The sequence below is a fragment of the Bos taurus genome, chromosome 15 (genome assembly GCF_002263795.3).
Source record: "Bos taurus isolate L1 Dominette 01449 registration number 42190680 breed Hereford chromosome 15, ARS-UCD2.0, whole genome shotgun sequence".
NCBI classification, from domain to species: Eukaryota; Metazoa; Chordata; class Mammalia; order Artiodactyla; family Bovidae; genus Bos; species Bos taurus.
This window is the reverse complement of record NC_037342.1, coordinates 81215611-81238433: the sequence shown is the minus strand read 5'-3', so window position 1 is coordinate 81238433 and position 22823 is coordinate 81215611. Positions and strand designations below refer to the sequence as shown.

The following is a 22823-nucleotide window of genomic DNA, read 5'->3' as shown; positions in this document are numbered from 1 at the left end:
GGGTCTCCAAATGGAGGAAATAGCCTGCAAGTGTCAGACATTTTTATCTCTCTTAAGCGGCAGGAGGAAACAAACTAGCAATATTTTTTCCTTCTCTATACAAATTTAAAGGGAGGTTTCTCTTAAAATACTGTGTTGCCATAATGACACCCGGCTTCGCCTGAAGTTAGCTATTCTCCAGTCTAGAGATAACCAATGCCTTTTTCTTATGGAAATGTTTGTCTTAAGCTATGCTAATGTACTATGCCTTTACCCCCAAACTCTGTCTCCAAGTCGGTTCCGCCTCTTGGCCCAGAACCTACTTGACAAACCAGTATGGATATTGTTCCCCTAATCTATGTAAATGAAACTATTTGTATGGTGGTCTGCCCTTCTTCAAGATTCAAGTTAATCATTTTATGGCCCAGGATAAACCATTTATCCCAAAATGCATCTTATGGGTGAGGGGCCTGGTGCCATTCTGAATTTTAAGACATTCCTTTCTTTCATTAACAGACTGCTAGTGACTATATAACATCCAGCTAAACACTAGCAGGGGGGTACTCTTTCTGCCCCCTTCTGATGCCTATGTCAGAAGCTTTCTCTATCTTCTTTATACTTTAATAAAACTTTATTACACAAAAGCTCCGAGCGATCAAGCCTCGTCTCTGGCCCCGGATTGAATTCTTCTCCTCCGGGGGCCAAGAATCCCGGTGTATTCGCGTGATTCAACAACAACCTTTCATCTTGGGGGCTCGTCCGGGATCCTTCTGGACAAGGTAAGGATGCTTGGAGCTTTAGTCCTTTGTTCTCTTAGCGAACACGTTTTCTGCTGTGCTTTACTAACTCAACCGTGTGCTTGTGTGAATGAATGGCATGCCCTGCGTGAAACAAGTAAGGAGCCCTGCTCTGCGGTTCCACGGTGATCTCATACGGCTTATGGCAGAAACCTGTCGGGGCGTTATACCGACCTGCCAATGCCAAGAGGCACCCAATGTCTCCTTCGAGAACCGACCAGAAATGAACAAAGCGTGTGGACCGAACTCTCCTTTCTCGGTCAAACTTTTCGGTCTCTTTGACCATTTCATAACGCCTTGGGAATTAGAAGTACTAACCTAATCTATCGGATCATAGACTTTCAAGGGACTTGTGATCTATACTGTTACTGTATACTGTGGCTTAGGTCCCAAACTTGGATTGGTAGTCAAGAAAGTGTCTAGCCTCGCTAGGAATCGAAAGTTCGGAAGCTAGATGGAGCTCTAGCTCCCAGAACATCTCTGAGGTTAAAGGTTACTCAGATTGGGACTGCGATGGGTTTTTTTTTCTTTGGTAATGCCGGCTCTTAGTGGATCAGAGGAGGCTGTTATACTGGTGTGGTGATGCTTGGAAAGAACATCTCAGTTTTATGTTCGCGTCGGTCTTATTGTGGTCAGGAAATACTCAGGGTCGTGCACAGGCACTCAGGTGACGAATGTTTCCCACAATGGTCTTAGCTTGGGAGGCATTCCGGAAAGTTACTCTGATTCACCCCGGGTGACATCAGAGGCAAGCAAGGTTAAGGGTGAAGAGCTGGACGTCAAGTAGGGATGCTATCAAGTCTACCCCTGGTACATCCCCACCCCGTCTCGGTGGTAGAACCGGGAGGGACGAGTACGGCCCCTGCGTCGGTAAGGGACAGACTAAGTCCGACCAGGAAGGAAAAGCTTTTGGTGTAACGTCTGTCTACACCCCCATCTAGAGCAGGGAGGGACGCCTCCGGTAGGAAAAATGGCGCTGGTCGCTTTTTTTCTCTCTTACAGATGGGAGCTAACAATTCCAGCCTCACTCCTTTGAACTGTATCCTGAAAAACTGGGATAGATTTGATCCCCAGGGCTTAAAGAAGACACACCTGGTCTTCCTATGTGATACTGCATGGCCACGGTATCCATTGGAGGACGGCGAACGGTGGCCAGTTGGAGGGTCTCTTAAGTATAATACTGTTCTACAATTAGACCGGTTCTGTAAGGAACAAGGGAAATGGGTAGAAGTAGCATATGTGTTGCCCTTTTTCTCTCTGCGAAATATGCCAGACTTATGTCCTAAGGGTATAGATTTGGGTGTGAAACCTTCAGCTCCCCCCTATCCTCTTCCTTTGCCCCCGTACCTGGGACTCCAAACTGGGATTCAAACTGCCCACATGGAGGTCCAAACAACTCCTGTCTCAGTACGACCTCAGACTACTCTGGTTTCAGTAGAAACTCAGACCATCGAAGTAAGCGATGAGATGGAGGACAGGAGACAAAGAGAAGAGGAAAAACAGGGTTCTCCAATCTATCCCTGGGATCATATGCGCAGAGCAGCCAGAGAGACTGAGGAACAGCCACACAAGCTGTTGCCTCTTTATGAAACACCCACCGGGAGAAATAATCAGTCCATGAGAGTTAATAAGCCTTTTTCTTATCAAGAAATACAAAGAATCAAGGAGGATCTGGGAGACTATTTAGAGGACCCAGAAAAATATATCAGAGCTTTTAAAGGTGTTACTTTGCTTTATGACCTCACTTGGAAGGATGTGATGTATATCTTGGGACAAACGCTGACTCCTGAGTCAAAGACTCGAGTTTTGGGAAAAGCGGTTGCTTATGGAGATGAGTGGCTTGGTAATGAATCAGTAGGGAAGAGGGAGAACGAGATAGCGGCCCTCCCCACTGGGAATCAGGCGGTCCCAACTATAGAACCAGACTGGGACTACAACACAGCTAAAGGAAGATGGGATCAGAGTCATTTTGTTAGATGTATTCTTGAGGGACTTAGGCAGGCGCGTTCTAAGCCTTTAAACTATGGCAAATTGGCAGACATAGAACAGGAAGAGAAAGAAGCTCCTGGTAAATTCCTAGATAGACTGAGAGAAGGCCTTCGCAGATTCACTGAGATTGATCCCGAAAGTGAAGAGGGAAAAGTGATCTTAAAGGATAGATTTCTCACTCAGTCGGCTCCAGATATCCGCCGTAAGCTATTAAAACAGGCGTATGGACCAAATCAGTCTTTAGATACTCTGTTACAACTGGCTCAGACAGTCTATTATGGTAGGGAATATGAGGAAAAGAAAGAAAGGCAAAAAAAGACAAAGGAAAAGGCGGAAGCCTTCGCCATGGCTATGAAAAACGTTCTTAAACAGCCTGAGAAAAATGCCCAGAGGGGCCCAGGTGAAAAGGGATGGGCTTGCTACTGCTGTGGAAAGGAGGGGCACCTCAAGCGGGATTGCCCTCAGGCATCTAAGCCGCCCCCGGCTCCATGTCCGGTCTGCAAAGGACCACACTGGAAGAGAGACTGCCCCCAGAGGCGTAGGTCTCCGGGGTCGGACTCTCAAGACAATCAGGACTGAAGGTGCCCGGGGGTCCCCACACAAGCTCCCATCCTAATTACACCTGAGGAACCCCGGGTATTAATAGTTGTGGGGGGCCAATCCGTCGATTTCCTTTTAGATACTGGGGCAACTTATTCTGTGCTTACTGAAGCCTCTGGCCCACTTTCTTCCCGATCCGCTTCCGTAATGGGACTGTCTGGACAAGCCAAAAGGTATTATTTCAGTTATTCTTTATCTTGCAACTGGGATTCTGTGCTGTTTTCACACGAGTTTCTGATTGTGCCAGAATCTCCCTCACCCCTTTTGGGAAGGGATATACTGAGCAAGGTCCATGCCTCTGTTTTCATGAATATGGAGCCCTCCCTTTCTCTCCCTTTAGTTGAACAAAATGTAAATCCTAGAGTATGGGCTGATGGAAAATCTGTGGGTCGAGCACAAAATGCTATTCCTGTAGTTGTTAAGCTCAAAGACCCACACGTATTTCCACATAAGAAGCAGTATCCACTGAAACCTGAAGTTAAAGAAGGGTTAAAACCCATCATCGAAAATTTAAAGGAGCAGGGACTATTAATTCCCTGTAACAGTCCTTGCAACACTCCTATTTTGGGTATAAAGAAATCGAATGGTAAATGGAGACTAGTTCAAGATTTACGAATAATAAATGAGGCTGTAGTTCCTTTACACCCCGTGGTGCCTAATCCTTATACTCTATTGTCTGAAATTCCTGAACGGGCCAAATATTTCTCAGTAATTGATTTAAAGGATGCCTTCTATTCAGTGCCTTTGGCGGAAGAAAGTCAATTCCTATTTGCCTTTGAAGACCCTACGCAGCCAGCTTCTCAGTTAACCTGGACAGTTTTGCCCCAGGGATTTCGTGACAGTCCTCACTTATTCGGACAAAGTTTGTCACGGGATTTACAAAACTTTAATAGCTCTGAAGCAGTGGTGTTACAATATGTAGATGATATTTTGCTCTGTGCTGAGACAGAGGAAGCTTGTTCGCGAGCCTCAGAAGATTTCTTAAACTTTCTGGCAGGCTGTGGTTACAAGGCATCAAGAGAAAAGGCTCAGCTTTGTCAACAATCGGTTAGATATCTGGGCCTAATCATATCAGAAGGGACTAGGGCCATAGGCCCTGAGAGAATTAAACCTATACTAAATCAACCCCTACCTATGACTTTAAGACAATTGAGAGGATTTTTGGGAATCACAGGTTACTGTCGCATTTGGATTCCGGGTTATGGGGAACTTGCCCGGCCTTTATATAAACTTATAGCTGAAACTCAGCAGGCCCAAACTGACAAACTGGTTTGGTCTCCAGAAACTCAAAAGGCTTTTAAGGTTCTTCAGACTGCTCTCCTGCAAGCTCCAGCTCTGAGCTTGCCCACAGGGTCAGAATTTAATTTGTTTGTCACTGAAAGAAAAGGTGTGGCATTGGGAGTTTTGACACAACCCCGAGGGCCTCACCAACAACCTATTGCTTATCTAAGCAGAGAATTAGATGTAGTTGCATGTGGGTGGCCCCACTGCCTAAGAGTAATTGGGGCAGCGGCTTTATTAGCACCTGAAGCTTTAAAAATAATTAATGGACGAAACCTTACTGTACTGACTTCTCATGATGTGAGTGGAATCTTAAATTCTAAGGTTAATATTTGGATGACAGACAGTAGGCTTCTTAAGTATCAGTCATTGTTGTTAGAAGGACCAGTAACTAAGCTTAAAGTTTGTGGAAATTTAAATCCTGCCACTTTCCTTCCTGAGAAGGAAAATGAAACACCTGATCACGATTGTTCTCAATTCCTAACTTTAAACTATGCAGCTCGGGAGGATCTAAAGGATACCCCATTAGACAATCCTGACATGGAAATATTTACAGATGGCAGTTCTTTTGTTCAGGATGGAAAGCGTAAAGCAGGTTACGCCGTGGTGACTGCTGAACAGGTTTTAGAAGCAAAATCTCTCCCCCAGGAAACTAGTGCTCAGTTAGCAGAGCTTGTGGCCCTGACCCGAGCTCTAGAGTTAAGCAAAGGGCAGCGGGTAAATATCTATACAGATTCTAAGTATGCTTATTTGACTTTACATGCTCATGCTGCAATATGGAAAGAGAGACACTTTAAAACAGCAACAGGAGAACCTATTAAGCATTTCAGAGAGATCGAGAGACTTTTAACTGCTATATATTGTCCTAAAGAAGTAGCTGTTATGCACTGCAAAGGGCACAGCAGGGATGGGAGTAAAATAGCCGAAGGTAATCATCTGGCTGACTGTCAAGCCAGAAAAGCGGCACTTTACGAAACCCCTTCACTACAGACGCCTTTGATCTGGACAGGTCCTGTGGAACAGGAAAGACCACAATATACTGAGGAAGAATTAGAAAGATATGAGAAACGAGGAGCAAAGATTACTGATAAAGGATGGTTACAGTCCGAGGATGGACGATTAATAATTCCTGAAAATGCTCAGTGGAAAATTCTTAAGGGTTTACATCAGAGTTTTCATTTGGGTGCTGAGAGTACTTACCAAATGGTTTCTCGTTTGTTTGAAGGTAAAAATGTAATGAAAACTTTAAAGAATATTATCAAAAGGTGTGAGATCTGTCAAAAAAATAACCCAAAGACTGAAAAGCTAGCAAAATCTGGATTACAACGAAGTGGGAAGTATCCTGGAGAGGATTGGAAAATTGATTTTACTCATATGCCAAAAGCTAATGGATATTCTTGCTTACAAGTTTGGGTAGATACCTTTACTGGATGAATTGAGGCTTTTCCCTGTCGTAGTGAACAGGCTAAAGAGGTTATAAAGATTTTAATTCATGAAATTATCCCCAGGTTTGGGCTGCCACGGAGCCTTCAGAGTGACAATGGCTCCGCCTTTAAAGCTGCTGTAACTCAGGGGGTATCTAAAGCTCTAGGAATAGAATATCACTTACACTGTTCCTGGAGACCCCAATCCTCCGGAAAAGTTGAAAAAGCTAATGACATTATCAAAAGGCATCTGCGCAAATTAACTCAAGAGACGCAGGACAAATGGATTAAAGTCCTACCCATAGCTTTAATGAGGGCTCGAACTACTCCAAAAAAAGAGGGACTGTCCCCCTTTGAATGTATTTATGGAAGGCCTTTCTTACGCACAGACATTGTTATAGACCCTGAAGCCTTGGAATTAACTAATTATGTAACTCAGCTCTCAGCTTTTCAACAGACGTTAACAGAGCTCCGGGAGAAGACTCCTGACCCAGCCTCCGAGTCAAGCAGGCCTCTATTTGAGCCAGGAACCGAGGTCCTCATAAAAACAGTGGGATCTGGGGGGCCATCCCTCGAGCCTCTCTGGGAAGGTCCTTACCAGGTTATTCTTTCCTCTCCCACAGCTGTCAAAGTGCCAGGAATTGATTCGTGGGTACATCATACTCGAGTTAAGAGGTGGCACCCTGACCAAAATTAAGTGACTTCATTTATGTCTTTACTTTCTATGCTCTGACTTTGTACCTTTTAGATGGGCCTGATAACCTATGTGAGCTTACTTCTGCTGACTCCAAATATCCTGAGTCTGCCGTTGGATCCTCAAGACAATGTCTTCCTGTCCTGGGCTCACTCCTATGCTGCATTCCACAATCGGTCTAACTGCTGGGTCTGCGGAGCGCTCCCCTCTTCGTCAGTGGAAGGCTTCCCGTGGTGGACATCCCCACTTCAAGGAAAAGACTTTCTCCAAGTCTGTGAATACCTTCGACAACAATCACATGCGATGCCTCTTCGTCATCTGATGACATCTACCAACCCTAAAATGGACTGGTGCAACACTTTGTACTCTAACTACGGACATAATGTGACTTTTAATTTTGATTATACGTTGTCTCGGTTCAATGACTATTTTGCTACATATAAGGTAAATAGGTCTAGATCTAATGGCTTTTTACCTGACGTTTATCAAATATGGGATGAGGTTACATGGCTAACTCCTGAAAAAGGACGTTTAATATCTACTGCCTCTAAAACAGATTGGCTCTAGACATTCTGACAGCTGCACAAGGAGGAACTTGTGCCATTATTCATACCCAATGCTGTACATATATACCTGATATGAGTACGAATGTTACTCATTTTACTAACCACATGAACAGGATGATTAGGGCCATGGACACTCCTGAAGCCTCAATTGCTTCACTTTGGAAAACGTTAACTAATTCCCCATGGTGGACAACTATCTTAATTACGATAATTCTGGTTGTTTTGTTCTTGCTGTTTGCTCCCTGCATCTGTAATTGTATAACTGGATTTGTTTCTAGCCGCATGAAAGCTTTTAAGTTACAAATGGTTGCTCAAACTCCTGCTACTACTGTAGCTACCTCCAGCTACTATTTGGGGCCCCTGGATCAGATATCCTCAATATGAGGATTAGGAGAATATGTTGCCTCACCAATTTAGGGACAACGCCCCTTGTCAGCTCGGAAGTAGTTATGGAATGAGAACGACGCCCCTTTTCCCTAGGCAACATAATTCTCCTAAAAGAAAAGGGGGGAATGAGAGGGTAACAGGCAGGAAGGCCAGGGGTCTCCAAATGGAGGAAATAGCCTGCAAGTGTCAGACATTTTTATCTCTCTTAAGCGGCAGGAGGAAACAAACTAGCAATATTTTTTCCTTCTCTATACAAATTTAAAGGGAGGTTTCTCTTAAAATACTGTGTTGCCATAATGACACCCGGCTTCGCCTGAAGTTAGCTATTCTCCAGTCTAGAGATAACCAATGCCTTTTTCTTATGGAAATGTTTGTCTTAAGCTATGCTAATGTACTATGCCTTTACCCCCAAACTCTGTCTCCAAGTCGGTTCCGCCTCTTGGCCCAGAACCTACTTGACAAACCAGTATGGATATTGTTCCCCTAATCTATGTAAATGAAACTATTTGTATGGTGGTCTGCCCTTCTTCAAGATTCAAGTTAATCATTTTATGGCCCAGGATAAACCATTTATCCCAAAATGCATCTTATGGGTGAGGGGCCTGGTGCCATTCTGAATTTTAAGACATTCCTTTCTTTCATTAACAGACTGCTAGTGACTATATAACATCCAGCTAAACACTAGCAGGGGGGTACTCTTTCTGCCCCCTTCTGATGCCTATGTCAGAAGCTTTCTCTATCTTCTTTATACTTTAATAAAACTTTATTACACAAAAGCTCCGAGCGATCAAGCCTCGTCTCTGGCCCCGGATTGAATTCTTCTCCTCCGGGGGCCAAGAATCCCGGTGTATTCGCGTGATTCAACAACAACCTTTTTTGAATCACGCGAATACACCGGGATTCTTGGCCCCCGGAGGAGAAGAATTCAATCCGGGGCCAGAGACGAGGCTTGATCGCTCGGAGCTTTTGTGTAATAAAGTTTTATTAAAGTATAAAGAAGATAGAGAAAGCTTCTGACATAGGCATCAGAAGGGGGCAGAAAGAGTACCCCCCTGCTAGTGTTTAGCTGGATGTTATATAGTCACTAGCAGTCTGTTAATGAAAGAAAGGAATGTCTTAAAATTCAGAATGGCACCAGGCCCCTCACCCATAAGATGCATTTTGGGATAAATGGTTTATCCTGGGCCATAAAATGATTAACTTGAATCTTGAAGAAGGGCAGACCACCATACAAATAGTTTCATTTACATAGATTAGGGGAACAATATCCATACTGGTTTGTCAAGTAGGTTCTGGGCCAAGAGGCGGAACCGACTTGGAGACAGAGTTTGGGGGTAAAGGCATAGTACATTAGCATAGCTTAAGACAAACATTTCCATAAGAAAAAGGCATTGGTTATCTCTAGACTGGAGAATAGCTAACTTCAGGCGAAGCCGGGTGTCATTATGGCAACACAGTATTTTAAGAGAAACCTCCCTTTAAATTTGTATAGAGAAGGAAAAAATATTGCTAGTTTGTTTCCTCCTGCCGCTTAAGAGAGATAAAAATGTCTGACACTTGCAGGCTATTTCCTCCATTTGGAGACCCCTGGCCTTCCTGCCTGTTACCCTCTCACTACCACAGGAGAGAAAACGGAGGCCCATCGGGGTCCTTGCCACCCAACTATGAGTACAGCCGAAAGCAGACTGAAGCTGACCCCTAAGGCCGCGGCCCCCGGGAGCCCCATGTCAGCTTCCCCACCCTGGTGACAGTCAGGCCTCCTGGAGGCCGGCAGCCACAGGCCACCAGCTGCTTCTCTGGCCTGTTCTCCAGCCCTTCCCTGGAGACCTCAGGCTCTCTGCTGGGATCACTGGGTTAACTTTGGCTTCAAAGATTCTGCGGTGTGAGCAGGCCCAGGAGACCCTGGGCAGGGAGGTCTGAGGCCTTTAGAAACACGGGCCCCCTGCCGCAGCATCCTGGAAGAAAGGAAGGGCGTGCTGGGCAGGGCGCACCCCCAGCTCCCACTGTACCAGCCAATGCCTCCCTCAGCCAGGACGTCAGGAGCATCAGGACCAGTCAGAGTGTGAGCGGCCAGGATGAGGCTGCCGGGGTGAGGGCTGGAAGCGTGTCGCCGAGCCCTGGAGAAGCCCCAGGGTACAGTGGCGGAGGCTGAAGTCTGGGAGCTCGTCGACGCTCACTGTGGTCCGGTTCAGGGTCTCCGAAAGACCCAGCACAGGTGTCTGGAGCCTCCGGGGGAAGCCAGGCCCAGGGGGTCTGCTGGCCGAGAGGCCCTAGCCTCCCGCCCACAGGACAGGGCAGCCCCTGTGCCCGGGTCCTTGGGGCCCTGCTCTCAGGAATGCCTGCGGGGGACACTGTCCGGACCCCAGGGTACCTGCCAGCATCCAGGCCCTCAGACTTCTTCTCCGCCAAAGGGGATGTGATCGTCGGGGCTGTGACCCCCTTACACGCAGTGCTGGGCCAGCCGAAGGTCACCTTCTGGCAGCCTCCATGCCCACGGTGGGTCGTGCTCTTTACCCACGTGGATGGAGGGGAGAGGCGGGGGCAAGTGGAGGAGCCCTCTTGATCGATGCAGGCACTGGGGGACCCCCGGACCCGCCACCCAGCCTCCAAAGCCCCGTGGCAGGGACACCCAGGCAGGGAGGGCCCCTGTGCATTGGGTGGTGGAGACCCTCTCAAGGCTTTCAGTAGATGGAGGAACACCCCCTTCTCACACTGGACGATGCTGTGTGTGTGTGTGCGCACGCTCAGTCGCGTCAAAGTCTTTGCGACACCAAGGACTGAAACCTACCAGGCTCCTCTGTCCATGGGATTCTCCAGGCAAGAATACTGGAGTGGAGAAGATTCCCTTCTCCAGGGGATCTTCCCAACCCAGGGAAGGAGAAGGTCTCCTGCACTGACAGGCAGATTCTTCACCATCTGAGCCACCATAATGCTAACATCCCTTAAACGCGATGGAGAGAAGAGCTAGCAGGTTTAGAGCTAGGAATGTTCCAGAATCATGGGTGCAGGAGCTGCGGTCAGATGTATCTACACACACGTTTCTGGGATGAAAGAGAAGGCAGCCCCAGGCCACGCTTGTCAGCAACTTTCTCCCATGAGTCCAGATTCCACAGATGCCTGAACCATTTCCAAGGCTTCCCTGGTTTCTACCCAGATTTCAGCCTGTGAGCCTGCAGGGTCTATCCAGAAGGGTGCCCAGGAAGTACGGAGCTGAACCCCACTGTCTGCCTTCTGCAGGTCTGTGTGACTTCTTCGTGCCCAAGTCTTTGTCAGAAGCCATCTGGGGCGTCTTCTGCATCCACTCACCGCTCTTTGCTTGTTTCGGTGGCCACCCATCCATGCAGGCGCGTGGCCGTGTGTCCGCCTGGGTACACGGCTGCCAGATTCCACGTGCATCTGTCCCGTTCACCATAGCCTGTGTCGCCCATCTGCCTGTCTCAGCCACACCTGAGCGCCTGTCTCTGGGTGTGTCTGCCCGCCTCTGCGCCTGAGTCGCGTGCCCCAGCCCACGGGCCTGCCTGAGTTTGGGGACCTGATGCCGTGTGTGCGTCTGTGTTGCTCTCAGCGTCTCTCTGTATGTCTGGACGCCCTTGTGTGTCCATCCCTTTGTGGGTCACTTTGTCCATCTCGGGGAGGCCGCCAGCCTTTCTCGCTGACGGTCCACTTATGCATGCCTATATTCCCCAGACACCCCAGTCCCCCGAGGCTTCTTTCTTTCAACAGACATACGCCTAAATTCAATCCCACTTCCCTGCCTGCCCTTGCTTGGCCCACGGAGAGACTCCAGAGCTGTTCTGTGTGGCTCTCTACACGGCTACTGACGGATCCAAACACCCTCTGTCTTCCACCCTCTCCAAGATTGGAAGCCCACCTTTTCCTGAACCTTCCAGGGCTTCTCTTCACTGTGTCTGAGGCGGAAGAGGACCCAGCCTTCCTGCCATGGACTGCAGGTCTGCGATTCCTGGCTCTCAGGCGTCAGGCCCTGGGAGCACCCCACCCTGACATCCAAGCGGCTCCGGCCCACGCCCAGCTTTAGCGCGGCCTCCAGCCACCGCTCCCAGGGGTGGTTGGAGGGATGCCCCCGCCAAAGTTCAAGCCCATGGCTAAGCCGCTGGCCTTGTACAGAGTCCCTCGGGTGAGAGACGCACCCGGACAGAGACAAGTGCATGGACCCTCTGACAGGTGCACTGCCGCTGGGTCCAGAAGACACAAGCGTAACGGGTCGCAGGCTGTGACCTTGAAGGTCACTTTCCTCTTCTCAGCCTGGGATTCCCCTCTGCAAAATCGGGGAATGGGTATTGGACTCGATCAGTGGTTCCCTAGTGCCAACCCACAAACTGGCGCTGATCTATAATGACGGTTTCTCTCGTTGGCAACAAGACAGCAAAGAAGCGACAAGGTGCACACGTGTGTCGGTGTGAGGTCACCAGGTTCTTAGACCTTCTTAGATGCCGGCTGTGTTCTTTTTTCTTTTCTTTTTCCTAGCTTGTCGAGATGTAACTGACATACATCACTGCAGAATGGTCTGACTCAGGCATGCGGTGAGATGGTCACCGCAGTGAGTTCAGTTAGCACCGGTCATCTCATCTGCTGCCGCCGCTGCTGCTGCTGCTAAGTCGCTTCAGTCGTGTCCAACTCTGTGCGACCCCAGAGACGGCAGCCCACCAGGCTCCCCCGTCCCTGGGATTCTCCAGCCAAGAACACTGGAGTGGGTTGCCATTTCCTTCTCCAATGCATGAAAGTGAAAAGTGAAAGTGAAGTCGCTCAGTCATGTCCCACCCTCTGCGACCCCATGGACTGCAGCCTACCAGGCTCCTCCATCCATGGGATTTTCCAGGCAAGAGTACTGGAGAGGGTTGCCATTGCCTTCTCTGAGTCATCTCATTTAGATACAATCAAAAGAGAAAGTAAAAAAGAAAAGAAGAAAAATATGTATCCTTGTGATATGTGTATCCTTGTGATGAGAACTCTGGGGATTCACTCTCCTCACAAGTTCATACATGTAACATAAGCAGCTTTAACTGCATCATGCTGAACTTACACCCTAGTACTTTTTATCTCAGAACTGAAACTCTGTACCTTTTCACCTCCTCCCTCCAGTTCCGCCCTCCCCACTCCCTGCCTCTAGTAACCACAAATTTGATCCCATTTTCTGTGATTTTGGCTGCTTTTTGTTTGGAGGATTTTTTTTAGATTCCACATATAACTGAGACCATACGGTATTTGACATTCTGTGTATGACTTATTTCACTTAGCATAAAGCCCAGTGGCTCACACAGTAAAGAATCTGCCTGCAGTGCAGGAGACCCTGGTTCAGTCTAGTCTCTGGATCAGAAAGATCCCTTGGACATGGAAATGGCCACCCACTGCAGTTATTCTTGCCTGGAGAATTCCATGGACAGGGGCGCCTGGCAGGCTACAGTCTGTGGGGCCGCAGAGTCGGACACGACTGAGAGACTGGCACTAATGCCCTCCAGGTCCATTCACACTCTCACAAATGGGGGGTTTCCTCTTTTTTGTGGCCAAATAATGTTCCATTGTGTGTGTGGTGTGTGTATATATGCCATATATAGACACAGATAGCTATAGATATAGATGCCACAACTTCATCCATTCTTCCATTGATGGACATTGTTTCCACATCTTGGATATTGTAGGTTTTATTTTATGGCAAAACTAAAATTTGGCAACCTTAGGCCAAAGTCCCATAATTTTTTTGTTGATTGGTTAAGCAGACTGGGACACATGTTTTCCAACAGCCCCTGACCGAGGGCTGAAGATAGACCCCAAGATTTATAACTCAAGCCAGGAGCATCTCATTGCCTCTCCCCGCCTTTCTCAGTAGGTTGGGAAGTTGAACACATAACAGACCACTCTGCTGAATTCCTTGATGTTTCTGTGAGACATTTGCCTGGACTTGCTGCTGCTGCTGCTGCTAAGTCGCTTCAGTTGTGTCCGACTGTGTGACCCCAGAGACGGCAGCCCACCAGGCTCCCCCGTCCCTGGGATTCTCCAGGCAAGAGCACTGGAGTGGGTTGCCATTTCCTTCTCCAATGCATGAAAGTGAAAAGTGAAAGAGAAGTCGTTCAGTCGTGTCCGACTCTTAGTGACCCCATAGACGGCAGCCCACCAGGCTCTTCCATCCATGGGATTTTCCAGGCAAGAGTACAGGAGTGGACTTGAGTTCTGCCTAATCTTCAGCAAACATTAGATAGGGAAGTAATGTTTATCAAATCAATTTCCAGGCGGAGAATCTACATTCCCCCCAGCATGCCTAGAAGTCTACAGGTAAGTCCACGACTGCTTATTGTGACCTTTAAAAGACACTCGAAGAAATATTAAATATCTTCCCTTCCAGATTCCACTGAGGCATCAAATGCCACAATTATAAAAATCATTCAGTCAGAAGCAAACACTTAATTCTCAATGGCTATTCTTGAGTAATGCATAGCAGTTGTCAGTCATTCACATCCTAGTAAAAGTGAGTTTATCACGTGCTTTTTTTCTGCAATGTGGGTTGAGAGTAACTTCATAATGACTGTATCTATCATTTATTGGACAATCACCATGAGTGGAAACTGCTTTTTAGATTCTTAACAGTATCAAAATTCTTATAAAGAATTAAATTAGAGCATTTTAGATTAAAGATTAAATGAGATCATACATGTAAAATACTTAGAAAATGCCTGATAACTTAGAGAAGTGTTATGTCAGTATTTATTATTATATTCTTTTTTGCTTGTTTGTTTTGGCGATGCCACATGGCTTGCAGGATATCCTAATTCCCTGACCAGGGACTTAATCCGGGTTCCAACAATGAGAACACCAAGTCCTAACCACTGGACAACCAGGGGATTCCTGGCATTTATTTTAATCATGTCATTTAATTCTCACTACTTTACGAGGTTGATATCACTATCCCCATTTTACAGATGATGAAATTGAGGCTCCAGGAGGAAATGTCACTTGCTCAAAATCAGACAGCTAGTAAGTAGCAGTTTGAGATTCAAAGTCAGGCGATTCAACCCCAGGGCGGAAAAGGGCACAGAAGCAGAGGAGGGAACCTCAGCGAAACGAAAATGCTGCCTATTGTGGGGCTGGCTGATTCCAAATGCTTACCTGCACACTACTCAGGGTGTAGAGTGTTACACTACAACCTCGCGTACCCTGAGACACGTCTGAGGTCGTGGCCTTACCCTCAGAAATGCTCCTGCTCTGGGCCAGAAGGCAAGCATGAACGCAGACAGCCATAAGACCAGGGCGCCCACGCGGCTTTCCAAGGACCTACCAGGAGGACTTGGAGCAGAACAGCCCAGACCCAAGGCTCCGAGCTGGAATGTTGGGCTACAGGGACCTCGGCTCCAAGTCAGATGTCAGGACACTTGGCTGACAGAGAATTCTTTTTCTAGTTTTTTAATTTATGAGAAAAGTCTCGCCAAGATAGCTTAAAAATTACTTTACTAGACCTTCACTGGTGGTGGTGGTTTAGTCGCTAAGTTGTGTCCAACTCTTGTGACCCCACGAACCCTGCCAGGCTCCTCCATCCATGGGGTTTCCCAGGAAACAATACTGGAGAGGGTTGCCGTTTCCTTCTCCAGGGGATCTTCCTGACCCAGGGATCAAACCTCATCTCCCGCATTGCAGGTAGATTCTTTGCCACTGAGCCACCAGGGAAGCCCGTACAACAAGACCCGCGTTGCCCTAATTGAAAAAGGTTGAAGTGCAGGAAGTCAGTTCAGTCCTCACGGTTACAGCCTGCTCTGAGGTCCCACTCCAGCAGGGTGGGTGACGTGAGGATCTAAGACCGCCCGCCGCTTCCCGCTGGGCCCCCCTTACCAGCCCCCACGGTCCTCACAAGAACGAGAGAGCCAACATCGCTCCCGGGTCAGGTGCCCCAGTGACAAGGAAAATAAAGCCTCCGGATACACTCAGCACTGGGGTGCCGACGACTGGTCTCAGCTTAGTAGCTCCAAAATCACACGGTTCACATCCAGTCAATAGGTGCTTTCTGAACAACCGCTACAGGCCAGGTCATAATCCCCTCGGATACGAATGTGAGTAAGCCCCAGCTGCCAACTTCAAAGGGCTGACAGTCAAGTAGGGCACAGACAATGGCATTACGTCACAGTTCCAGGAAAAAGTGCTCACCCAGGAATGCCTGGTATTGGTGGGGCTGCTCGAGCTGCCCAAAATCACTGTCAAAATCAGACATCACTTATTAACTCAGAATGAGAAATGTGCTTTTCAGCACGACTGACAGCCTTGAGCTGGCTGGTCGGTGTATTCTCTCCCTGCAGAAAAGCCTCTATCCGAAGCCAATGTCTTTTCGGAAGGATGAACCATGAGCCTGGAATTGGAGCGTATGGAAGAAACTGGACCAGCCTCGCTATGAAATCAGACCCGCGACCAGAACGCTTGGCTCAGCTGGGACATCACTCAGGCAGGTTACATCTTCAGCTGACGGTACTGTAACCTGTCTGGTTGTTACATTCCAGCCCCGAGGATACACCTGGCCCACCTCCTAGGTCTCCGCAGCATCACAGCCCAGTGGGTCACTTGTGACGTGAGGCTGACCTCTGCCAGTGAAGTTCATTTTCCCCAGGGCCAGCCTGGGAGGCCACAGGCTCCTAGGTCCATGAACTCAGGGTGTCTGCATTGTCCCTCTAAACACGGGGGACCCCACTCCGTGGCATGGTATCTTCATTTTGCTAAAATTCAAGGGCGCCCCAAATGGACTACATCTTAAGAAATGTTTGAGCATTTGGCAACAGTCCTTGTTTTTTCCAACTCTGCTTCTGTAAAACCCCAGAGTTCATCCAGTCAAAGGACCTGGTAGAAATTCTCCTGGTTTCACGTGAATCTCAGGATGCAAACCAGCAGAGGGAACCAGTAGAGATGGGCTGGGAAGCAGAAGCGCTAGAAATGATGAAGGACCCTGGCTTCAAAGTCAGGAAACCTGGATTTGAATCCTAAAAACATCTTACTCATTATGCGATCCTGTCCAATTAAGGCATCCCTTTGGAGCTCCACATTCCTCACCTACAAGACGAAGATGACAAAGATATATCTTAGAGTCATTGTGGGTGTTAACAATGGAATAATCAGTGCCTGGTGTATAACAAATGCTCATAAATGTTAGGCACTTCCCAGGCAGCGCAGCAGTAAAGAATCTGCCTGCCAAGGCAGGAGACACAAGAGACGTAGGTTCCATCCCTGGGTCGGGAAGATCCCTTGGAGTTCGAAATGGCAACCCACTCCAGTAGTTAATGGTTGTTGTTCTTAACAGTAATAATAGATTGTAACAATAATGATAAGATTCTAACAATAATGTTCTAACAGTAGAATGAGTGTAATGAAAGATTCTAACGATCAGGATAAGACTCTAACAATAATGCTAGCAGTGTAAACTTGGAAGGAGCAGCTACCTTTTGAGAAAAGCCAGTTCCCAAGCCCTCTGTGTCATCTCGGCTAGTCTAGGGCCGGAGAGTCACCAAAGACTGTTAAGTGAAAGAACCTGTCTGCATACACCTGGTGGAACAGCTTCCCTAACAGGCAGGGAAAGCCTGAGACAGTAAACCCTGCCTGGAGTAGCCTGGACGACCTCCAGGAGGAGGGGAGGGAGACGAGGAGAAGGACTAGCGAGAAGGGCATGCGTTCATTCAGGCGCTCGACAGCTAAGACCTGTTCAATGGGGCCTGCTTAAAGTATAATGGGGGGAGGGAAGACTTGACCTCAAACCATCTGAGACAGAAGGAGCTCTGTGATGATGAGATAAAGGCCAGGGTCCGGGGGCTGGCAGGGGGCGGGAAGCAAGAACTCAAGCCCAGCCTGAGGAGCAGGCATCAGGGAAGGCTTCATACGGTGCCACTCAATAGACAAGTCATATTTTATTTAGTCGTCATGCTTCTCTATGAAAAAAAAATTCTTTTAATTCTGTGAGAGTTTCTTAGCTTTTTTTTTCATTAGCATATAATCACTTTACAATGTTGTTAGGTTCTGCTGTACAACGTGAATAAGATACATGCTGTGCTTAGTTGCTCTGTCTTGTCCAACTCTTTGAGACCCCATGGACTGTAGCCACTAGGCTCCTCTGTCCATGGGATTCTCCAGGCAAGAATACTGGAGTGGGCTGCCATGCCCTCCTCCAGGGGATCTTCCCACCCTAGGGATCAAACCCAGGTCTCCTGCATTGCAGGTGGATTCTTTACTCTCTGAGCCACCATATGTCCCCGCATTCCTGAGCCTCCCTTCGTCAGCCCCACCCCTCTAGGCCATCACAGAGCACCAAGCTGAGCTCACCGGGCCACACGGAAGCTTCCCACTGGCTGTCCATCATATTTCACACACGGCAGTGCACACGTCAGGCTTCTCAGGTGGCTCAGTGGTAAAGAATCTGCCTGCCAACGCAGGACACAAAAGAGACAAGTTCAGTCCCCGGATCAGGAAGATCCCCTGGAGGAGGGCATGGCAATCCCCTCCAGTATTCTTGCCTGGAGAATCCCATGGACAGGGGAGCCTGGCCGGCTACCGTCCATGGGGTCGCAAAGAGTCAGACATGACTGAGCGACGAACACTTTCACTTTTTTAGACAGGGTTACAGGTGAAACGTCTGGGACAGCCACAGTAAGAAGCTCCTGCTCCCTGTCACGGGAGGAGGAAGTAGTGGGAGAGGTCCTCCCACTAGAACTGTGGTCTTTCTCAGACGAAGGAAGACACGGCCAACCCACAGCTGAGCAGAGGGAGCGTCTGGGAGCGTGAATTCTCAACCCTGACTCTCCTCCCAGCCCCAGTCTCTGGTCAGGCCTCCAACCAGCGGAGAGAGGGCAGGGCAGCCCACAGACGAGGTCCACAGAGGTCAGGACACTGGCACCCAGAGGACTCAGACAGCTGGGGAGCTCATCCCAACAGCAGGCAGAGAGCTCCAGGCTCTGTTTCTGCTGTTGCTGGTTTTCATTCTTATTGGAGTGAGTAGTGGACTTGCATGCTGTGTTAGCTTCAGGTGTACAGCGGAGTGAGTCAGTCACACCTGTACATGTACACACTCTTTTCAGATGTGTTTTTTCATTCCAGAGTACTGAGTAAAGTACCCTGTGCTATACAGTAAGTCCTTAGTGTGTGTGTGTGTGTGTGTGTGTGTGTGTGTGTTAGTCACTCAGTCGTGTCCAACTCTTTGGGACCCCATGGACTGTAGCCCACCAGGATGCTCTGTCTATGGGATTCTCCAGACAAGAATACTGGGGTGGGTTGCCATTCTCTTCTCCAGGCAAGTCCTTGTTAGTTGTATATTTTAAACATAGTGTGCGACACACTCCTCTTAGCTAGAGTAGTCTAACCTCTCACGTTTACTCTGATTGCCAACGTGTTATTTCTCCCTCTTATACAATGTTCTCTTTTATGTGCTTTGTCATAACTTTTTACTAATAAATAATAAACCCTGTTAGGAGAAATAATAAGTAGAAAAGCACTTTTATTTCTTAGAAGGGATGCTTATGCATTCATTTACTATTGCTATTATTATAGTTTTCTATTTATTATACTTTTTTCTTGTTTTTTTCCCAATTTTTTCCTAAATTTCTTGAAACGTCCTAATTATTTAAATATATTTTCCTTATACTACTTGGGAAGTTCTAAATCCTGTTTCAATTCTTCCAATAATAACCCTTTTTAATTCACTTGAACTTTTATTTCTCAGTGTCAAGAACTATACAATATTGAAACATAAAACACTTATTAACAGCATACCTTTACTTCTCTGCTTCTTTCACCAGCACCCTAAGATATATTCTTTAGCCCATTGCATTCCTTCTGAAGGTGAATTGGCTTCTCCAGCCTGAGCCTATAGGCTTTGAAATAACCTTGACAAGAGACAAAATTAAAAATAAAAGACAGACAGACACGGAATCGTAAATACCTCATGATACGTCTTACATGATAACCTAAAATAGTCAGACTCCTAGAAGCAGAGAGTAGTAACAATGGCTGGAAGGAGGGAAGAGGGAAGAGGCTGGAAGGATGGGAAAAAAGCGGGGATATCAGTCAAGGAGTGCAAATTTTCAGTTACGCAAAAGAAACAAGTCCTAGAGAGCTGCTGTATAGCGTAAAGCCTGCAGTTAACAATGCTGTATCGTGTGCTTAAAAGTTAGCCAAGGGACCCCTGGCGTCCCCACCCCTGCCCAGGCGCCAGCCACCTCCGACAGCCCGAACCAGCAGCCCAAGCTCCAGATGAGGGTCCCTGCCATCAGGTTAAAGACGCCCACCAAACCTCCGTGCCCCTAGTTGGGACAGAGGGGCAGCCCCAGGCGGGCTACCTGTGTGTTCCACCGTCCCACCAAAGGGATAGACTTTATTTACTGAACCCTGGGACGGGGTCCTGTGGGATGTTCAGCACCTGGAGCAGCAATCCTCAGCGAACACCCTTTCTGTGTTACGTAACTGACTGAAAAAGTGACAGTGGAAGTTTTTCCTAGATCAGATCAGACCAGATCAGTCGCTCAGTCGTGTCCGACTCTTTGCGACCCCATGAATTTCAGCACGCCAGGCCTCCCTGTCCATCACCAACTCCCGGAGTTCATTCAGACTCACATCCATCAAGTCAGTGATGCCATCCAGCCATCTCATCCTCTGTCATCCCCTTCTCCTCCTGCCCCCAATCCCTCCCAGCATCAGAGTCCTTTCCAATGAGTCAACTCTTCACATGAGGTGGCCAAAGTACTGGAGTTTCAGCTTTAGCATTTCCAAAGAAACCCCAGGGCTGATCTCCTTCAGAATGGACTGGTTGGATCTCCTTGCAGTCCAAGGGACTCTCAAGAGTCTTCTCCAACACCACAGTTCAAAAGCATCAATTCTTTGGCACTCAGGCTTCTTCACAGTCCAACTCTCACATCCATACATGACCACTGGAAAAACCATAGCCTTGACTAGACGAACCTTTGTTGGCAAAGTAATGTCTCTGCTTTTGAATATGCTATTTGGTTGGTCATAACTTTCCTTCCAAGGAGTAAGCGTCTTTGAATTTCATGGCTGCAGTCACCATCTGCAGTGATTTTGGAGCCCAGAAAAATAAAGTCTGACGCTGTTTCCACTGTTTTCCCATCTATTTCCCATGAAGTGATGGGACCGGATGCCATGATCTTCGTTTTCTGAATGTTGAGCTTTAAGCCAACTTTTTCACTCTCCACTTTCACTTTCATCAAGAGGCTTTTGAGTTCCTCTTCACTTTCTGCCATAAGGGTGGTGTCATCTGCATATCTGAGGTTATTGATATTTCTCCCAGCAATCTTGATTCCAGCTTGTGTTTCTTCCAGTCCAGCGTTTCTCATGATGTACTCTGCATATAAGTTAAATAAGCAGGGTGATAATATACAGCCTTGACGAACTCCTTTTCCTATTTGGAACCAGTCTGTTGTTCCATGTCCAGTTCTAACTGTTGCTTTCTTCAAACCCATCAAGTTGAATGTTCATTATGCACAGCTTTTTGAATGGGGAAAAAAATGTTTTTAATAGTAATGGTCAGAGAAGGGAGGAATAAGGCCAAGCAGCTGGTGTCGATGAGAACATGAGTGGATACTCAGCAAGGGGACTGGCGGGCATTCTAGCCAGGAATGCACAGCCTGGACCTCCCACAGGTGGGCCATGGGCCTAAGCATCCCCCTTTCTGGGAGCACTTCCGGTTCCCGTCCTTCCTACGCGTGGTGCCCGGCAGCGCCCACCGGCCCTCGGTCCTGGCCAAGCTCTTGAGTCACTTTCACTGGCCCCGGGGGGGCCTGGTGGGCTCTGACAATGGCAGCCTCGAGCGGCCGGAGCAGCAGCTGCAGGCAGAGATCCCACGCGTGGGCTGCCGCGTGGCCTCCTCCAGGGGGCTGGGCCGCCGGGGCTGCAGCATCGCCTTCTGCCCCACAGCCACGGGCATTGTCTGTGACTGGTCCCACTTCCACTCCAGGCTCCTGGCCGAGGCCATGGGAAGAAGGTGACCCAGAGGACATGGGTCTCCACCTCCTTCTCCTGCAGGCCGTGGGGCCCAGGGCCTGCTCAAGGGCAGCTTGAGCCTGAATGTATCCTCGGGAGCGATGCCCGACTTTGCGGATTTCCTGTTGGTGCCCCGCCCGGCTGGGTACCCTGGCAGCAGTCTGATGAGGAAACTCTGGGAGGAGCTGCAGGGATGCAGGTGGACCCGATTCGGGGCGTCCACCCCAAGGCCCAGAGAAGGCACTCAGAACTGCAGGGGGGCTTGAGAAGGCGACAGCTGCCCACCTGTCTGCCTTCAGACGTCCGGATCTGACTGCCACTTACCAAGCCTGCCGGGTGCCCATTGGAACCTGATGACTTGCTGCCCAGGAAAGGGACCCTTCCTGGGAGGTGCTTGTGCCAGTTCACAGAATGCCAGGCCTTGCCAGGTGAGCAGCCAAGACCCTTACCCAGACCCTGTTCATCTCAGAGACCTGCAGACAGGCAATGAGGCCTAGTGGAAGGAATACTGAACTTAGAGCCAAAGGGACTAAGACTCAGGTACCTTATTACCGGGCTCCCCAGGCAGCACTAGTGGTAAAGAACCTGCCTGACAATGCAGGAGACACAAGAGGCATAGGTCCCGTCCCTGGGTCAAGAAGATCCCCTGGAGTAGGAAAGGACAACCCACTCCAGTGTTCTTGCCCAGAGAATCCCAGAGACAGGGGAGCCTGGCGGGCTACAGTCCGTGGGGCTGCAAAAGAGTCAGACACGACTGAAGTGACTTAGCACACACCTCATTATTAAAGATATCAGGGGTCTAGTTGTAGAAGAAAGAACTGGCTCCTACTGGCAATGGGAGTCTTTGTAAAATTTTCAGAAATTATGCAAATTGTTTGCTAAACCATGGAAATCAGCAAACACTAAAATCCCAGCTCTTTTCCCCAGAAAGCCAGTTGTTAAACATTCAGCAGCACACCACTGCAAATATCCAAGCAAAGTTATAGGAACGAGGTCAGAATAGAAGAAAAGTCCTCCTAATTTTAAAAGAATGTCTTTGATTAGGCACAGCATTTTAAAAATAGGTTTCGAGTAATTTTATCAATACTTAGATCATGTGAGTTCTTGTAAGACTGTAGCAGTAGCAATAGTTAACATTTTG

The 22823-nt window shown here is 48.2% G+C and overlaps 2 protein-coding genes across 4 annotated transcripts in view; one reads left to right on the top strand and one right to left on the bottom strand.

Annotated features, from left to right (window-relative positions):
* The first annotated feature begins 1778 nt into the window (after positions 1-1778).
* On the top strand, positions 1779-8576 carry LOC132342373 (uncharacterized). The gene is made up of 2 exons (XM_059875180.1): positions 1779-2619; positions 6819-8576. The coding sequence occupies exons 1-2, from the start codon at positions 1779-1781 to the stop codon at positions 6944-6946; spliced, it is 969 nt and encodes a 322-aa protein (XP_059731163.1). The 3' UTR covers positions 6947-8576.
* Positions 8577-13361: 4785 nt separating this feature from the next.
* OR6Q1 (olfactory receptor family 6 subfamily Q member 1) overlaps positions 13362-22823 on the bottom strand; it is a 103222-nt gene continuing 93760 nt past the window's right edge. For all 3 annotated transcript variants that reach the window (XR_009490565.1, XR_003029523.2, XR_009490564.1), the window contains 3 exons: positions 19460-19572; positions 18017-18114; positions 13362-16756 (listed from right to left, as the gene is read on the bottom strand). The gene's annotated coding sequence lies outside the window, so the exon portion shown is untranslated. The remainder of the gene's footprint in view (positions 16757-18016; positions 18115-19459; positions 19573-22823) is intronic.